General features: G+C 51.3%; 2 protein-coding genes across 6 annotated transcripts in view; one reads left to right on the forward strand and one right to left on the reverse strand.

The window, feature by feature from the left end:
* Positions 1–9,306, reverse strand: part of LOC111155625 (minichromosome maintenance complex component 3 associated protein) — a 47,283-nt gene extending 37,977 nt beyond the window's left edge. For both annotated transcript variants that reach the window (XM_022515893.1, XM_022515894.1), the window contains exons 1-6: positions 9,123–9,306; positions 7,244–8,559; positions 6,448–6,671; positions 3,842–3,920; positions 3,463–3,607; positions 1,943–2,133 (exon numbers count right to left, since the gene is read on the reverse strand). In XM_022515893.1, coding sequence (XP_022371601.1) covers positions 1,943–2,133; positions 3,463–3,607; positions 3,842–3,920; positions 6,448–6,671; positions 7,244–8,462 — 1,858 coding nt within the window. In that variant the 5' untranslated portion in view covers positions 8,463–8,559; positions 9,123–9,306. The remainder of the gene's footprint in view (positions 1–1,942; positions 2,134–3,462; positions 3,608–3,841; positions 3,921–6,447; positions 6,672–7,243; positions 8,560–9,122) is intronic.
* A 246-nt stretch (positions 9,307–9,552) lies between these two features.
* Positions 9,553–14,810, forward strand: LOC111155820 (ybeY metallopeptidase (putative)). 4 transcript variants are annotated; one of them, XM_022516234.1, is made up of 4 exons: positions 9,553–10,021; positions 11,049–11,177; positions 11,797–11,865; positions 13,010–14,810. In XM_022516234.1, exons 1-4 carry the CDS (start codon positions 9,812–9,814, stop codon positions 13,094–13,096), a joined length of 495 nt encoding a protein of 164 aa, XP_022371942.1. In that variant the 5' UTR covers positions 9,553–9,811; the 3' UTR covers positions 13,097–14,810. The 4 variants fall into 4 exon arrangements, with proteins under 4 accessions (XP_022371942.1, XP_022371944.1, XP_022371943.1 ...); XM_022516236.1 differs by having other exon boundaries at positions 9,553–9,887; positions 11,050–11,177; XM_022516235.1 differs by lacking the exon at positions 11,049–11,177.
* The last annotated feature ends 1,266 nt before the right edge of the window (positions 14,811–16,076 follow it).

Below are 16,076 nucleotides of genomic sequence, written 5' to 3' on the forward strand. Positions count from 1 at the left end.
TGTTAAGGAAGCACTGTAATGAGTCCACTTACTCACAGCTTCCAGAAAGAGTAAAATCCTACAGCTAAAATTTAATTTAAGAAAAACTTTGCGGGGGTTCCTAGATGCCTTAGTCAGTTAAACGTCTGCCTTCAGGTCAGGTCATGATCCCAGGATCAAACCCCATGTCCAGGTCCCTGCTCAGTGGGGAGTCTGCTTCTCCCTCTCCCTCTGCTGCTCCCCCTTCTCCATTTCTCTGTCTCGCTTGCTCTCTCTCAATTAAATAAATAAAATCTTTTTTAAAAAATGTAAAAAAGTAAAAAACTTTGCAAAGAAAAGCACAAATACTTTCTCCTTTCATGTGTGGTCATTGCACCTATTTTTTTAAAAATTAACCAGATACTTCTTTTTTGAATAGGTAATATATGCACATGAGATATATTCCAAAGGTATAAAAATGTTAAAATAGAACCCCCCCACCCTGCACCTTGTTCCCTCTCTGATCAAGGTGAACAGACCCTTTCATCCTCCATATTTCATGTACCCACAGGGAGGGACACTCACGTGCGCATGGACATGAACACGTCCCCCCCCCATGTATACACAAATGTAGCATACTACATACTTCCACGCTATGATTTTCTACTTCATAATATATCTACATTTTTTTCTATAAAGAAACCCCAGTCTTCTTTCAGGCTGTTTAGAATCTCGCTATGTGGATAGTCAATTCCCAATCTTTGTCATCCCGAACAACCTTGTGTGTGAAACATGTGTGCCCACACCCCCTCCCCCCCACACACACGTGTGGGACTGCCTGCAGGACAGCTTCTGCACATGGGACGCTGAGTCAAAGGCACAGGCTTTCCTAAGGCTGAAAGGTACTGCTGACCTGCCCTCTTCCGTGGGGCGCAGCCATCCGCCGCCAGCTCAAGGACGCATCAGCATGGCGCGACAGGGGAGAGGCCCCCTCTGTGGGTGTAACTGGCATTACTCTGTGTGGTGGGGTGAGCACCTTTCTGTATGTTTAAAAACCAATTCATGGGGCGCCTGGGTGGCTCAGTGGGTTAAAGCCTCTGCCTTCGGCTCAGGTCATGATCCCAGAGTCCTGGGATCGAGCCCCGCATCGGGCTCTCTGCTCAGCGGGGAGCCTGCTTCCTCCTCTCTCTCTGCCTGTCTCTCTACCTACCTGTGATCTCTATCTGTCAAATGAATAAATTAAAAAATCTTTAAAAAAATAAAATAAAATAAAATAAAAACCAATTCATGACACAGCTGACCCTGGAACAACACAGGTCAGAACTACACAGGTCCACTCATACACAGATTTTTCATGGTACCATAAGTATATTTTCTCTTCCTTATCATTTTAATAACATTTTCTTTTCTCTAGCTTAATTTACTATAGGATATGAGATATCAACACACAAAATATGTGCGGACTGACTGTTACGATTAAGTCACCAGGAGGCCGTCAGCACTTAAGTTTTTGGAGAGTCAACAGTTACTATGTGGCTTTTCGACTGCAAGGGCGCGCCCCAAGCTTTGTGCTGGTCAAGGTCAGGTGCACTTCCTTTTCTGTAACTCTTCCGACCCCCTACTCGTTTCTCTATTGGGCTGGTCTTTTTCACAATGACTTCCACAATCCTTTCTGTATCAGGGAAATCAGGCCTTTGTGATATGAGTCACAGATTTTTCCCCTTGGTTGACATTTCTTAAGTTTCATTTGTGCGGATTTCTGTCAAACCAAACATTTGGATTTTTGTTTAATATGTGCTTTCTGACCACCCCCTTGGGAAAGCAGTACACAGCAAAGACTCTATGCGTTGCGCTGGAGGACCTAGGGACTCAATAACAGCGGGGCCCCATGGGCAGGGGGTGCTCCCTCCTCCCAGGTCCTACAATGACGTTATCATGACCTTAGCCAGGTCTCTGGACCACTGCTGAGATGTGCAGACCATACCTTGCCGCATGATTCTGTCCCTCTGGTCAAGCAGGCGGTACTTCTCCTCAGAAGTCTCAGCCACGGTGCCTATCAGGGTGCTAAGCGATGACACACATGGCCCGAGACCCTCAGAGCCCTCGGAGCCCGAGTCAAAAGGGTCCCCCTCAAACTGATGGGTCTTCAGAAGACTTGCCTTCTTCACTGGAGAGCTACAAAGAAAGTAACATATCAAGGGCCTTGTAGCCATCAGGTGTTTCTACCACTTCTCCTTCGGAATACTTCCATCATTCAAGACTTTCTGCTCCTCCAAAACTGACAAACTGCAAGCGTGGACACGAGACATGCCTTGACCATGCCAGTGATGAGCACACAGCTGTTACTCTTGTCATGTATGGATTTTAAAATATTCCATACTCTTTGGGTGCCTGGGTGGCTCAGTTGGTTAGGCATCTGCCTTCGGCTCAGGTCACAATCCCAGGGTCCTGGGATCCAGCCCTGCATCAGGCTCCCTGCTCAGCGGAGAGTCTGCTTCTCCTTCTGCCCCTTTCCCCTGCTCACGCACACTTGCCCACACTCTCTCTCTCTCTCCCTCATGCGCACGCAAAAATAAATAAAATCTTAAAGAAAAAATACTTCATACTTTTAAAAATGAGATGCGAGCACTTAAACAGCTGAAATGAATATCTGTAGATTTCTCTCTCCAAAAAATGAAATTCTGCTTGGGATAAAAAAAAAAAAAAAAAAAAAAAATACTTTAACGCCAGGAGGAAGTCACAAGCCTACATGTTTTCACACGTCACTTCACTCCGGTAGAGGAATACACTAAACAGAAATGGGCAATGTCTCTGAGCTTCCCCACTTTCTGGTTGGTTTTCAATACTCGGGGAACTCTGATGTTGAAGAAGACAGGACTGACTTGCGGGAAAGGAAAAAGCACAAACAAATCAGCAGCTACACTGCTGGCTGGGAAACGAACAGTGAGGAAACAGTATACTGACCAAAGTGCATGAAGGGTCAAACAGAAGCACAAGGTGAGAGGAGGTGGGGTCACGCGGGAAGGGGGGGGGCCTTTGGGAACAGAGTTCCACTCAGACAGGGAGGCCACGTGAAGCACACAGCACGTGCCCACTCCCACCTGAGAGCCAGAGCCCTGGCTCCCCAGCCATCACGCGGCCGAGGGAGACCGCCTCACCGTACTAAGCAGAATCTACAGAAAGTCATACTGGAAACTGCTACAAGGAGCTACTGGGAACACTTGATTACAGCCTCCTCAGGGGAAAGCTGCTCCTTCTACACGACACACATCAGGTGCTGGTAGAAGTGCATGGGGCACGGGACTGAGCAAGACAAGTGAGGAGCCCAGGGGCTCTGCCCAGCCGTCTCCCCCTTGCCCTCCCACCACGCCCTCCTCTCCCTGTCCCGGGGCCCCATTCCCCCTGCTCAGGTGTCAGCGTGGTACCCGCTTCCCTGCCACACTCCGGCATGACCACTGCCAAGCGCACAGAAGCTGAAGAACCCACAGGAAGGACCAGACGCACCTCTTGTTCAGGAGGGTGCCAGCTGCGGCCCTCGCCCCAGGCTTGCCAAGAGAAGAGTGCTGAAAGGCTGTGTCCTCGGGGCCCTGGCCAGCTTCGCCGTCGCCTGGCTGCTTCTCCTTTATGGAAAAGGGCTTCTTGTTGGGACCTGAGGACACAAAAGCACAGAGTTCATGAACCACAAATCACTTGACACTGGACTTTTTTACTCAGTCTGAAAAAGTAATACTCTCTTAATTATCACAACGGGTTCCAGGGGAGCCCACAGAAACACTCAGAGACCCAGGATGTACCGCCTGCCGGCCCACCCTGGCACCAGCAGAAGCTCAGAGGGTGTGGGACAGAGAAGCGGAGACTATACCAAGAAGAACTGAAAACTCACTTATTTTCTTCTTGTGCCAGAAGATAGACATGTCTTTATGCAAGCCTTTCCCCTTCTTCCTAGCCAGGGCTGCAGACACCTGGAAAACAGTCCACAACACAATGTATGAGGACATCAGGCCACCAAAGGAAATGAGATTAAAACCACAAAGGCAGGGGCGCCTGGGTGGCTCAGTGGGTTAAAGCCTCTGCCTTCGGCTCAGGTCATGATCTCAGAGTCCTGGGATCGAGTCCCCCATCGGGCTCTCTGCTCAGCAGGGAGCCTGCTTCCTCCTCTCTCTCTGCCTGCCTCTCTGCCTACTTGTGATCTCTGTCAAATAAATAAACAAAAATCTTAAAAAAAAAAAAAACCACACACACAAAGGCAGTAGCAGAATTCTGCACCATAGAACGAAGCCTCTGACCCTACGTGTTCTGACCACGCAGTCTACTTCCAGACACAGCAGCCACCGTCCTCGCCTCCCTTCCTCATCTCAGAAGCGTGGATTTGCTCTTCTCCCTTTTGAAAATAATGACTTTACTGGAATAGAACCCACAGCTTGGCCTTTTTTGCATTTGGTGAGATGACTCTCGTCACCTGATTACACATACAGTAACAGAAAGATCGTCAAGTCACACCTGAAGACAAAAGGAAGAGAGGGCGCCTGGGTGGCTCAGTGGGTTAAGCCTCTGCCTTCGGCTCAGGTCATGGTCTCAGGGTCCTGGGATCGAGCCCCGCATCGGACTCTCTGCTCAGCAGGGAGCCTGCTTCCCCCTCTCTCTATGCCTGCCTCTCTGCCTACCTGTGCTCTCTCTCTCTGTCAAATAAATAAATATTAAAAAAAAAAAAAAGGAAGAGAAAGATACACATGGGATACAATTTATCACAAAAGCAACTACTTACTAGCGTACCTACAGACATACCAACAAAAACATCTAGAAAAATACGTCATACTAGGTAATGGTGTTTGCCCCCGGGTAACAGGAGAGATGAGGGTAACCAGGACCTCGGCATTACACTTACCAGCGAACTGCTCACAATGACAGTTTACATATTTATTACATTAATATCTTTGAGGGTTCAGCTAGAAGCGCAAGTACAATTCAACAGTCAAATAACCTAAAAAAACAACACATATGACCCAGCAATTCCACTCCTAAGTACATACCCAGTAAATTAAAAGAAGGGTCTTGAGATATTTGCACACTGTCTTCATGGCAGCATTATTCAAAATAGCCAAAAAGTAGAAACAACCTCGGTCCATCGACAGATTAATAAACAAAATGTAATATATTGGAATATTATTCTATACAATGTACTATTATTCAACCATAAAAGGAATGAAATACAACCTCATGGAAAAACTTTGAAAACATGACACTAACCAAAACAAGCAGGACAAATATTATACAATCCCACTTAAAAGTAATTTCTAGAACAGGCAAACTGATAGAGACAGAAAACAGATTAGAGGTCACCAAAGGCTTAGGGAAGGAGAAAATGGGGAGTTATTGCTTAGTGGTTACAGTTTCTGTTTGGGATGATGAAAAAGTTCTGGAAAGGGACAGTGGTGATGGCTGTACAACATTGTGAAGATAATTAATGCCACCATTGAAAAAAAAATCAACAGAAAAGAATAAACATCAAAAGCCCCAAAGCTGTGCATGTATTTTGGCACAGAACTTCTACTCTCAGGAATTTAAACAAAGGATATAAGCCAATCAGAAACACATACATAAAATGTCCACAAATAGAAAACTGGCCAAGTAGGTAACCACGACAGAAGGCCACGTAGCACGTAACAATCCTATTCTAATGCAAGCTATTTACTGATTTCAGGCCTGGAAAGGTTACCAGACAGCATATGCAGTGTGATCCCATTCGTGCAAAACCAACATGACTACAGACTTACCAAGATATTAACCAAAATATTCTTAATTGGTATCTTAGAAAATAGAGTTATCTTAGAAAATAGAGTTTTGTGCCCCCTCCCATAGATTCGTTTTTTTTCCTCCTACATTATCATTTTTAAAAAGTATAAAGACATGCTTTCTACTTTATCAATTCTATAAAAATTTATCTCTCCCAAGAAAATTCAGAAAAAACAATAAAGATATAAAGCCACATAATGTAAACAGTCCTGTATGTACACACCCACACCAACACATTACGCACGTGTGCTTATACACAGATTCATAGTCAAGTTATAACCCAAACAAGCAACAGCAGTTATCTCTGGAGAATGGGACGACAAGGGGAGTCCACTGTTTCTGGACTGTTGGAATGTTTAGTGATCATGTACTGTGACCAAATAAACAAGAAAACTCAATTTCAAAAAAAGTGCTGTGTGATTACAGAGACACTCCCATTCATTTCAGAGGAATTGGACTCATGGAATCACTCTCCCAGGATTTCTAGAACACTCATTCAGTAGGGACTGCAAGCTTTCCATGAGTAACTCCAAGTTATGAAATAAACAGTGCTACACCAGCCTCTCCAGGTTAAAAATAAGATATTCAAGTACTTGCCCAAATTCTAGAAAACAATTGGTATATTAAAAAATTGGTTTTAAAGTGAAAAAGTTCAAAATTTTTTCCACTCACATTAAATTTCTTGGAAATACTCACATGATCAAAAAAATACACCACTGCAAGCTTTTTGCTGCGCCTGGTATAGATACGCTGCACTTTAGCAATTTTACCAAAGTGGTGCTCCAGAATGGTCCTGTCATTGAGAGAGTCGGGGATGTTCTTACACTGGATTGCTGTGATTTCAGTGGGAGACAAGCCCCCAAGACTGTCTGTGCTCTCGCTTCTTTTACTTTGACGTCCGGGCGTTCCTCTTAGAGAATCTAGGGATCAGAGAACAGGCACCAAGACGGATCAGACGGGGCGCCTAGGTGGCTCAGTCAGTTAAGCAGCTGACTCTCGATTTCAGGTCCGGTCATGATCTCAGGGTGGTGAGATGGAGCCCCGTATCAAGCATGGAGCTCAGCGGGGAGTCACAGCCTGCTTGAGATTCTCTCCCTCTCTTTCTGCCCCTCGGTCTACTTGTGTGCTCCGGAAAATAAATCAATCTTTAAAAAAAATGTATCAGACATAACATTTCAAAGTCTATCTATTGATTTCTGTATTGCTAAGTAATCTCCACATCCAGTGTGGGGCTCCCATTCATGACCCCGAGACCAAGAGCCACATGCTCTTCCGACTGAGCCAGCCAGGTGCCCCTGAGATATAACACTTCACACAAGAGGCAGCACCTATGTAAGAGCAAAGGAAATGTTCACGTAAAACATGCTCTTTGTATGTTAGAATTCCTAGGGTTTACAGAAAATTCACCAGACCCATCAAACTAAGACCCAGGGAAATATACCAAAAACCTGCCAGCAACATTTACTGGACGGCACATGTATTTAGATCTCACCTTCTTTTTTATCTCTACTTTCAGTTTCTTCCTCTTTATTCACACCTGGGAGCCGGGAAGGTGCCAAGACAGACTGACTTCCTCCTGGGATGGCCGCGTGGTCGTTCTCCCCAGATTCGGCACAGCCAATATCCTTTTTAGATTCCTTATTGCTCAGACGACTTACTTCTTTATTGCTTTTGAAGACATCTTGTATCGTTCGACCAAACAAGGTGCCTCCCCGGGGTCGATTCAGGCGGACGGGTCGTTTATCTGGAGGGTGATCTCCCCTTGACAGAGCATCCAAGTCTTCTGCTGCATCATGCCCATGTTTCCTTGGGGACCGATCCTGGTCCTCCTTCCTTTTCAGTCCTTTCATGAGGCTGGGAAGTGGCTCCATCTGGGAAACACGTTCTTCACATCCTTGTCTTACACCTGTTTTGCTAACTGGGAATGGATCACCCAGAGGTCCTGACGATACGGGGAAGTTAGTGAAGCTACTATTAGAACTTCCAAATAGTGACTTAGAGGCCCTCTTCTCTTCCTCTACATTTTGGTTTGACAAAGCAGAGGTAAAGGCAGATGATGAATTATTACTATTGACTGGTTTTGAAAAGGTAAAGTCTGAAGTGGCAGCTGAGCTGCTTGTCACCTGAGGAAAAGAAAATGGAGCCAGCCCCCCAGGACCGCTACTAATTGGGTGAGAAAATGTAAAAAATCCAGAAGTAATTGAGCTCTGAGTTTTCTCTGGCTCAGATTCAGCCCCAAATATTGGTCTAAACACGGAATTTTCCAGAGGTTTAAAGCTAAACTCTGTTTTCCCAAAACCAGAGCTTGCTATTTCCCCACTTTCTGGTCCAAATGTAGATGTACCCGGAAAAGCCCCAAAATTGGATGACTTAAAACTAAATCCTGGGTTTGCAGACACACATGAACTTGAAGACCCAGAGGCAGCTACAAAAGCTGGAGTTTGTTCAAGTCCAGAAAAGAGTCCAACGTTTGAGGTTTGGGAGAACCCTAATGTTTGTGTTGAAGAAGAATGACTTACTCCAGAAGACGTCGGAAAGCCGGATACCTGTGAAAATCCTGAGGTTTTCCCAGATAGCGTATTATTCTGTCCAAAAGGAGAAGGCTGACCGAATCGGAAGGGTGGCTTAGCCTGAAACGTGCCTATGGAACTACTGGTAGATGCTGGGAAAACCCCAGGCTGCTGCCCGCTAAAAGGATTAGCTGGGTTCATCTTCCCAGGCAAGGTAGTGAACACCGTGTACGCACGAACAGTTCTCTTCTTAAACAGCCCACTCGGGGACGGAGCCCTCCCTCATCCTCACAGTGAGCTGCAAGACAAAAATCCACATCATCAGTCAGGTCCCGCTGGAAGACTGAGCAGAATTTGTAATCACACTGTAAGGATAATTCAAAATCAGGCAAACCAAAGGGCTAAGTATTCTTTCCTGAGAGCCAGCGGGGGGCCTGGGGGGGGCGGGGCGCGCCTGGAGCAGCGGTGAAGAACCGATTACTTTGTTACCGGAGGCTTAACGCGTCCTCCTTTAGACTGAGAAAAAAATTGAAATTATTTTACTGAGTGGGTGAGTGGCGCGAGAACCCCAAACCGCGACGAGAAAGCGAGCGCGGCCGCGCAGTCCGAGCGGGTCCTCCCGCCCCGCGGCCCGAGAGCTACAATGTAGCGCCGTGGGGCGCGTCAGTGTTGCAGTTTCCCCCGTTTCCTGCTCGCAAAGTTCGCCGCGTCCAGTAATGGCTACACCCGCCGGGGACTCGAATTCGGCCCGAGATCGCGAGTCCCGGCTCCGCCGGCGGAGACCTCCAGGCACCCCGCAGCGTCTCCTCCCGATTTTCTCCCCAAAACCAGAAACCGGATACATCAACGGCGCGGCTGTACCTGCGGAGACCCCCGACCCGGCTCAGAGGACCGAGCGCCCCTGCAGAGCGGTCGCCCCCGTACCGGGGCAGGGCGGGGCAGCGGAGGCCGCGCTCCCCGACAATCGCCCGCGGCCCCGCGCCCCAGGCCCGCTCCGCGGACGACACCGGGCGGCGGGGCCGGGGAGGCCGCAGGACGAGGAGGCGGCCTCCGCCCAGGCCGGACCCTGCGCCGCGCTCACCGTCCGGCTCAGCGACTCGCAGGCCCGCCGCCCGCCGCCGCCCCGGGGCCCCCTCGGCGCCCGGCTGGAGGCGCAGGCCAGGATCGCGGCCGCCGGAGCCGACCCTTTGAGGCGCGCCGGGGACAGAAAACGCCGCGGACCGACTTCCGGTCCGTCCGCGCGGCTCGGCCCCCCTCCCCCCCGGCCCCGCTGCGCTCGGGTTCCGCTGGTCTGGCGCCGTGGGGCTTCCGGCGCGCGCGGTCCCGGGGGGCGCCGCTGGCTTCGGCCCCGGTGCGCGAGCCCGCGGCCGCCCGTCCCCATCCCCGCGCCCCCGCGTCGTCTCGGGGAGAAACACCGATTCTCTGCGAATTTCCCGGCCAGGACGGGCTGGCGTGAGCGTCGGCAGGACTCGCGGCGCTTCCCCGGCGGGCGTCCGCTCGGGGCCGCGACCTCGGGGCGTCCCGCAAGCGCGCGCGGCCGCGGCCCCGACATGGCTCTGCTGCTCCGCAACCTGCAGCGCGCGGTCCCCGTCCGGAGGGCGCCGCTCCGCCGCCGGCTGCAGCTGCTCAGGGCGGCCCTCGGGGTGCAGCGCTTCGACCTGGCGGTCGTCTGCGTGGACAACAGGACCATTCGGCGCATCAACGGCGTCTACAGGGCCCGGGACGCCCCGACCGACGTGCTGTCCTTCCCGTTCCACGAGGTGAGGCGGTTCCCGGGTCCGGCTTCCGCGGCGGATGCTCTGGTCCTGAGTTTTCGAAAACCTCGAACACCCGTGAGCAGGGCCCGGCGGGGCCACCCCTGTCGGCAACACCGCTGGCCCGGGGCGAACCGTGTCCTGACGCTGTCGGGGGGTCAGGAGAGGAGTCGAGAGCCTCTGCGGTGTTTTTAAAGATTTTTCTTTGTTGTTGTTGCTGTTGGTTGTAAGTCCTCTGCACCCCCAGCCAAGGTCAGACTCACACCCCCGAGGTCAGAAGGCCTGTGCTCCACCCTCTGAGCCGGCCGGGCACCCCTGCTTCGGGAATTTTAAGCGGGATACAGTAACAAACACGTATGGTTGAAAAATGTGGATAACACTGAATCTTTTCACTGAAAATGAAAAACAACACTGAGAAAATATTTTCAGCAAATAGAAGATAGCGATTAGGCTACTACCTCCCCCGATGCACGTGGTTCGTCCAAGGCTTCCCACACTGTTAGAGCATAAACGAGAAGGACCCTTTTGGAAAGCACTTTGCAGGTACACTCGAGAACGCTGGAAGCACGCATGTACTGTGTGATCCGCTAGTGTCACCGCTAAGGAAGATGTTACAGTATAAACCTCTTAAATAGTCCCTTGGTATTTTTTCCTAACAGGGAGGGAACATATTAATACCCTTAACATCCATCTGCAGGACTAGCTTAGTGTGAGCAGCCTTCAGATGGAGGGACTGGTCGTTTCTTTTGTGGGAAACGTGGAAGACCGTCTCGGACAAGATAACAAAGAACAGAAATACACAGTTGTACCAGTGTGGGCCTGTGTGATTGTGTGCTAAAAAGGTGAAAGAGATAGAGGAAAGCAGCTCGTTTGTCCTAGGTCACCTGTGAAGAGGGACTCTGCTGTAGTCCCTCCACCCCTCACCTGCCCTGGGACTACTGAGTAGGGGGTCTTCCAGAATGAAATCTGTAGGCCTGTCATCAGGTTAGTTCCTGAGGTCCTGTTCTCCAAATCTGTATTTCCTCATTTGCAGAATATAAAAGCAGGGGAACTTCCCCAGCCTGATACTCCAGATGACTACAATTTGGGAGACATTTTCTTAGGAGTGGAGTATATCTTCCAGCAGTGCAAAGGAGATGAGGACTACTTTGACGTCCTCACTGTGAGTGGGAAGCTGAAATAAACAGGGCCTGAAAAGAGGGCCATGGATGGGACGCCCGTCTCCACACTCTCACGTGGAGGACAGGGGTTATTGGGGGAGGGAGACCTACAAGCAGGGGCAGCAAGGACCCTCTCTCATCATCCCACAGAGAGCAAGCCTAGGCCTTGGGTCTGCTTGCCTCCCTAGCAGTGTCGGGTGAGGGAGAGGGCAGGAAACAGGTCAGAAGCCTGCTTCCCTGGGCAATAGGACTTTCTGGCCGGGGGCGTGGCAGGAGCCCTGGCACGGACAGAGTTGCTCAGCACAGGCTTGTGCTCTGCGATCGCCATGCCAGCGGCGCACCCCTGCAGGGCTGTTGTGCCCCCCACCTCCGGGAGATCCCATGCCCTTCAGTGGAGGGCCAGCCCACCAGGCCTGGGACCCTCTCCTCCTCGCCCCTAGCTGCACATAGGCACCTTCTCAGCCCCGGGCACCCTCCACCTACCCCTAGGTTCCTAAGCGCCCACCGTGCATGGGCTGACTTCTCCCTCCCTTCCCTCCTCCTCCCCTCCACCACCCCCACCCTTGGCTCAAGGATCGGTCATGATCAGTTCCTGAAACAGCTTTTTAATTGTTCTGACAGGTGACTGCCACCCACGGGCTCTGTCATCTGCTGGGCTTCACACACAGCACAGAGGCTGAGTGGCAGAAGGTAGGAGCTGTCCCCTGGTCCCTCAGGATACAGAGGGTGCAGTGCCCTGCGTGCCAAGTACCCTGGGAACTAGGGCTGCCTGAGCTGCCCTGCAGTCAAGTACAAAAACCAAAACTGGGGGGAAAGCAGTAAATTGAGGATTTTACAAATGCCTACTTTATCAAAACAAAACAAAAGACTAACATTGTTTAAAATATGGGGCTCTCTGAATGCTACTAACTGTATTACTTATTTGCTGTTGAAAGGAAGATCTGAGCCGGGGAGACTGAATTTTATAAATTCTATAAAATTCTAATGGCTAAAAGTCAAAAATTCTTTACAAGAGAAATTGTGATATTTATTAGGTGGGACAGGATTCAGAAGATGCAGGCATCTGAGAGAGACCTACAGGGTAAAGTTATTTCGCTGTTTGTTTCCCTGAGAAGTGACAATACTTGCCCCATTTTAAGGGTGTATGTTGGTATATGCATCATATTGTATTTAATAAACTCAAATTATATTTGTAATCAAATAATCAGGCTCTCTGGAAGGCACAAAAATTGTTTTTCAATGAACAAACAAGTCTGATCCAGTTGTCTGCACATGTAGCCATCTCAGGCTGGGTCCCCACCAGGGACACTGTGGCTCTGCTTCCCCTCCAGGTGAGAGGCTGGCCCTGCTGTGGCCCCCTCGCCCCCCTCTGGCAGCATCTCAGAGAGAGCCTGTGATGTCACCTCCAGTAGGGACCCCAGCCCTCCTAGGGCTTCCCGGGGCACTGAGCACTCTCTCCCCCAGGAGGGGCAGTCCTCACACATCTCTCTCCGGTGGACTCTGGGCCCGGCTGACCCGTCTGGCCTGTTCTCCTGCAGCCCCAGACAGGGTCTCCTCTTCTTTTGCCCCAGACCATTACTTGGGCCCCTGGCCCCCAGTCCCGCTGCCGGCCCCACCCTTCACCCTGCAGGCAGCATGTCCATGTTCCGTGTGCACATGCTGGGTGAAGGTGAGCAGAACCAGGTCCTGCGCTTTGGCTCTGGGGGGCCACGCGGCTGAGGACCCTCACGCCACAGCCGTGGACACGGGCTCTAGGGAAGGGCTTCCCCCAGAGGACACCCCCGGGCCAGGCTGGGCGGGGGTCTCCAAGTTGGTTTGCACTCCTTTGTTTCAGATGTTCCAGAAGGAGAAGGAGGTTCTCGAAGAGCTGAGCCGGCTCACCGGGACCAGGCTACAGCCCCTGAGCAGGGGCCTCTTCTGAGGGTGCTGGAGGCCCGGCACCCGGGTGGCACCCGGCGGATTCTCTATAGAGTCCAGAGACAGCAGGTGGATGGCAGATGGACCCTCCTCTTTCAGGCCCCCCAGGACCAGGGACTCCACCAAACGGAGGGCCCTGCTGGTCCCTGGTGCCCTGTGGGGCTCAGGAGCGACCCACACTTGGGGGCAAAATGGCACGAGTGGAGCCTGACCGTTTTGTGAAAGTGTAAAAGACATGTCCATTCATGACTTCGTTCAGAACCTAGCAAATGTCATTTCGCTGTTGCAGATAAAGTAGTTCTAAGCCCTTAGGCTGTAGAGCTGGAGCACAGGGCCCTCATCCCGAGGTTCTGCCTGTAGCCAGAGGCATTTCTCTCTCCTGCCTCTACAGCCTGCTCCGGAGAGTGGAACGGCAGCCCAGGGAGGATGTGCCCCTCGCCCTCCTTCCTGCAAGACACCCATTGGCTATAGTCTCCACTTACCCCTTAAGAGCACTGTGACCTGGAGCCTTCGCTGGGTGCCTTTATGAGGGGAGGCACAAGGCTGACCCTTAGCGGGGCTGCAAGCCCCTAGACAACCTCAGCCAGGTGACCTACAGCCGACATCTCCTGCCCATCCTGGCTCCTGAGGCAGGCGCAGCCTACGTCCTCTTTCCCATGGCACCGCTGTGGCCAGAGCTTCTGAGCCCCAGATCCCCATGTCCACACGGAGCTGAGTGTCTCCCAGCTCCGGGAGGCACCCTGAGCTTGACTGCTGCTTCCCATCCTCTTCCCTGTTACTGCTTCCTGCCTTCTCTTCTGGTACAATAAACCCAGAAGGCACCACAGAGCCTTATCTAAGCTGCTCCTGGGCCCAGAGCATCGTGGGAGCAGGCCACAGAGGTGCGCTGAGCCAACCTTGGGCCTGCACCGCCTGGGCCTCCCAGGGACCAGTGTTGGCAACAGCACCACGAATTCTGCCAAGGAGCTCTGAAGAGGTCACGGCAACGAAACGCAGCCTCTCAGAGACTTTTGGCCCTAATCCAGGGTTACTACAATTCTGAGAATCTGGTTTTTCCCGTGAATCCACATGAAAATGCATTTCCCACTGGATATCTTGTCAGCCTGGATTTTCCCCAGCCCCTCAAGGACCCAGAATTGGGCTTGTGGCACCCCTGAAGCCTTGTGGGGTATGTGAGCCTGTAGTGGAGCCCTGTGGGGTATGTGAGCCTGTAGTGGAGCCCTGTGGGGTATGTGAGCCTGTAGTGGAGCTTGTTCTCAGCAGAATGTCTCGGCAAAGACAAAGATGACCCCACGAGCTCTAGGCTCTGCAGTTCTTTTTAAGAGAATGAAGGGATCCCGAGACCCACTACTCCTGTCAGCAGGAATGTCATACATCCCCCGTGCCTCTATGGTCATGTCGGGGGCACAGGCAGTCGGGAGCACAGTTCCCCTGGGTTTGGGCCTCAGAGCAGAACAGCTGGGGGCAGTATGGGCAGGGCAGCCAGCTTTATCAGGCAATGCCCAGTGCCTCCAAAGGACCTGGTCACTCCCCCTGCAGCCATAGCAGTGAGCTGGGGGCCAGACCTCGGCCTCCACACACCCCAGCCCTCCCTTGGTTGTGCGCACACCGGGACTGTCCTGCTTTTCTCGTCATCAGTGACCAGAGCTCTTCACTAACTGCTTGTCTTGTGCTCATTTTTCTTTTTCTTTTTTTAAAGATTTATTTCGGGGGAACAGAAAGAGAATCTTGAGCCGACTCCCCACTGAGCAAGGAGCCTGATGGATGATGCAAGGCTCCATCTCACCACCCCAAGATCATGACCTGAACCAAAGTCAAAAGCTGGCCACTTAACTGACTGAGCCACCCAGCTGTCCCTAATGCTTATTTTTCTATTGATTTTTCTTTTTTATAGATTCAGAGGGGTTTTTATATGTCACTGAACACAACAGAGCATGTCACCCAGTGTCCATCTGACCTAAATCTGAGAAAAGGCCGCCCCACCCAGCCTTGGGGCTCTACCTTGGCTATTTGATTCCACGTGGCACTTCTGTCTGCCCCGACCTGGCCACAGTGGCCTGGTTCCAGAGTTTCCGCAAACCCAGCCTCTGCCAGGACAGGTCCCTCCTGCTTCAGGCGTCCGTTGGGTTCCCTGGCCTCTGCTCTCCTCTGTGTGTTCAGAAATGCAGTTGTCTCCCTTAGGCCTACATGAGGAAGCCCCATGAATCCCAACAGGACAGGGTTCAGAGAGCTTCCCGCTGGGGGCACACGTCCACACGGAGAGGGTGACGCACCCCAACTCCACGGGACAGAAGCTCTGGTGCTCACAACCCTCCCAGACCCGCTCCACCCTTTATCACCCCCTTACGTAGACTAGTCGATGTTGGTAAGCGTTGCCTGAGTTCTGTGAGCGGCTCTAATCAAACCCAAAAAGGGGCTTATGGGAACCGCTGCTCCCTGACCCAGTAGGTCAGAAGCACAGGGGACAACCTGAGTTTGGCAGCTGGCACGGGGCAGTCTCGTGGGACTGAGTCCTCTGCAGGTGGATGGTGTCAGGACCGAGTGGGACCGCAGAACCCCCAGCTGCTGCAGAATCCGTGACTACAAGCGTCTGTTCTGTGTGCAAGTAACGGAGGTTCACAGGGAAATACTGGGTTTTCCGTTGGACGCAGACAAAACGGTTCTTCCAATTTATTAGGCCAAGATAACCAGCTTCTGCCAAACTTCTTCCCTGTATTGAATTAATAATTATGTTGAGAAATAAAACCAAATAGGAAAACCATGTTAGAAAACGTCAATGTGAAAATAAGAAATTGAGTTAGACCTTTTTTTTTTTTTAAAGATTTTATTTATTTGACAGAGATAGAGCGAGAGCGGGAACACAAGCAGGGGGAGCAGGAGGAGAAGCAGGCCTCCTGCTGAGCGAGGAGCCCGATGCAGGGCTCGATCCTAGGACCCTGAGATCATGACCTGAACCGAAGGCAGACACTTAAGGGACTGAGCCC

The sequence above is a fragment of the Enhydra lutris genome, unplaced genomic scaffold (assembly GCF_002288905.1).
Source record: "Enhydra lutris kenyoni isolate GAN:26980312 unplaced genomic scaffold, ASM228890v2 scaffoldscaffold43, whole genome shotgun sequence".
Classification (NCBI taxonomy): Eukaryota; Metazoa; Chordata; class Mammalia; order Carnivora; family Mustelidae; genus Enhydra; species Enhydra lutris.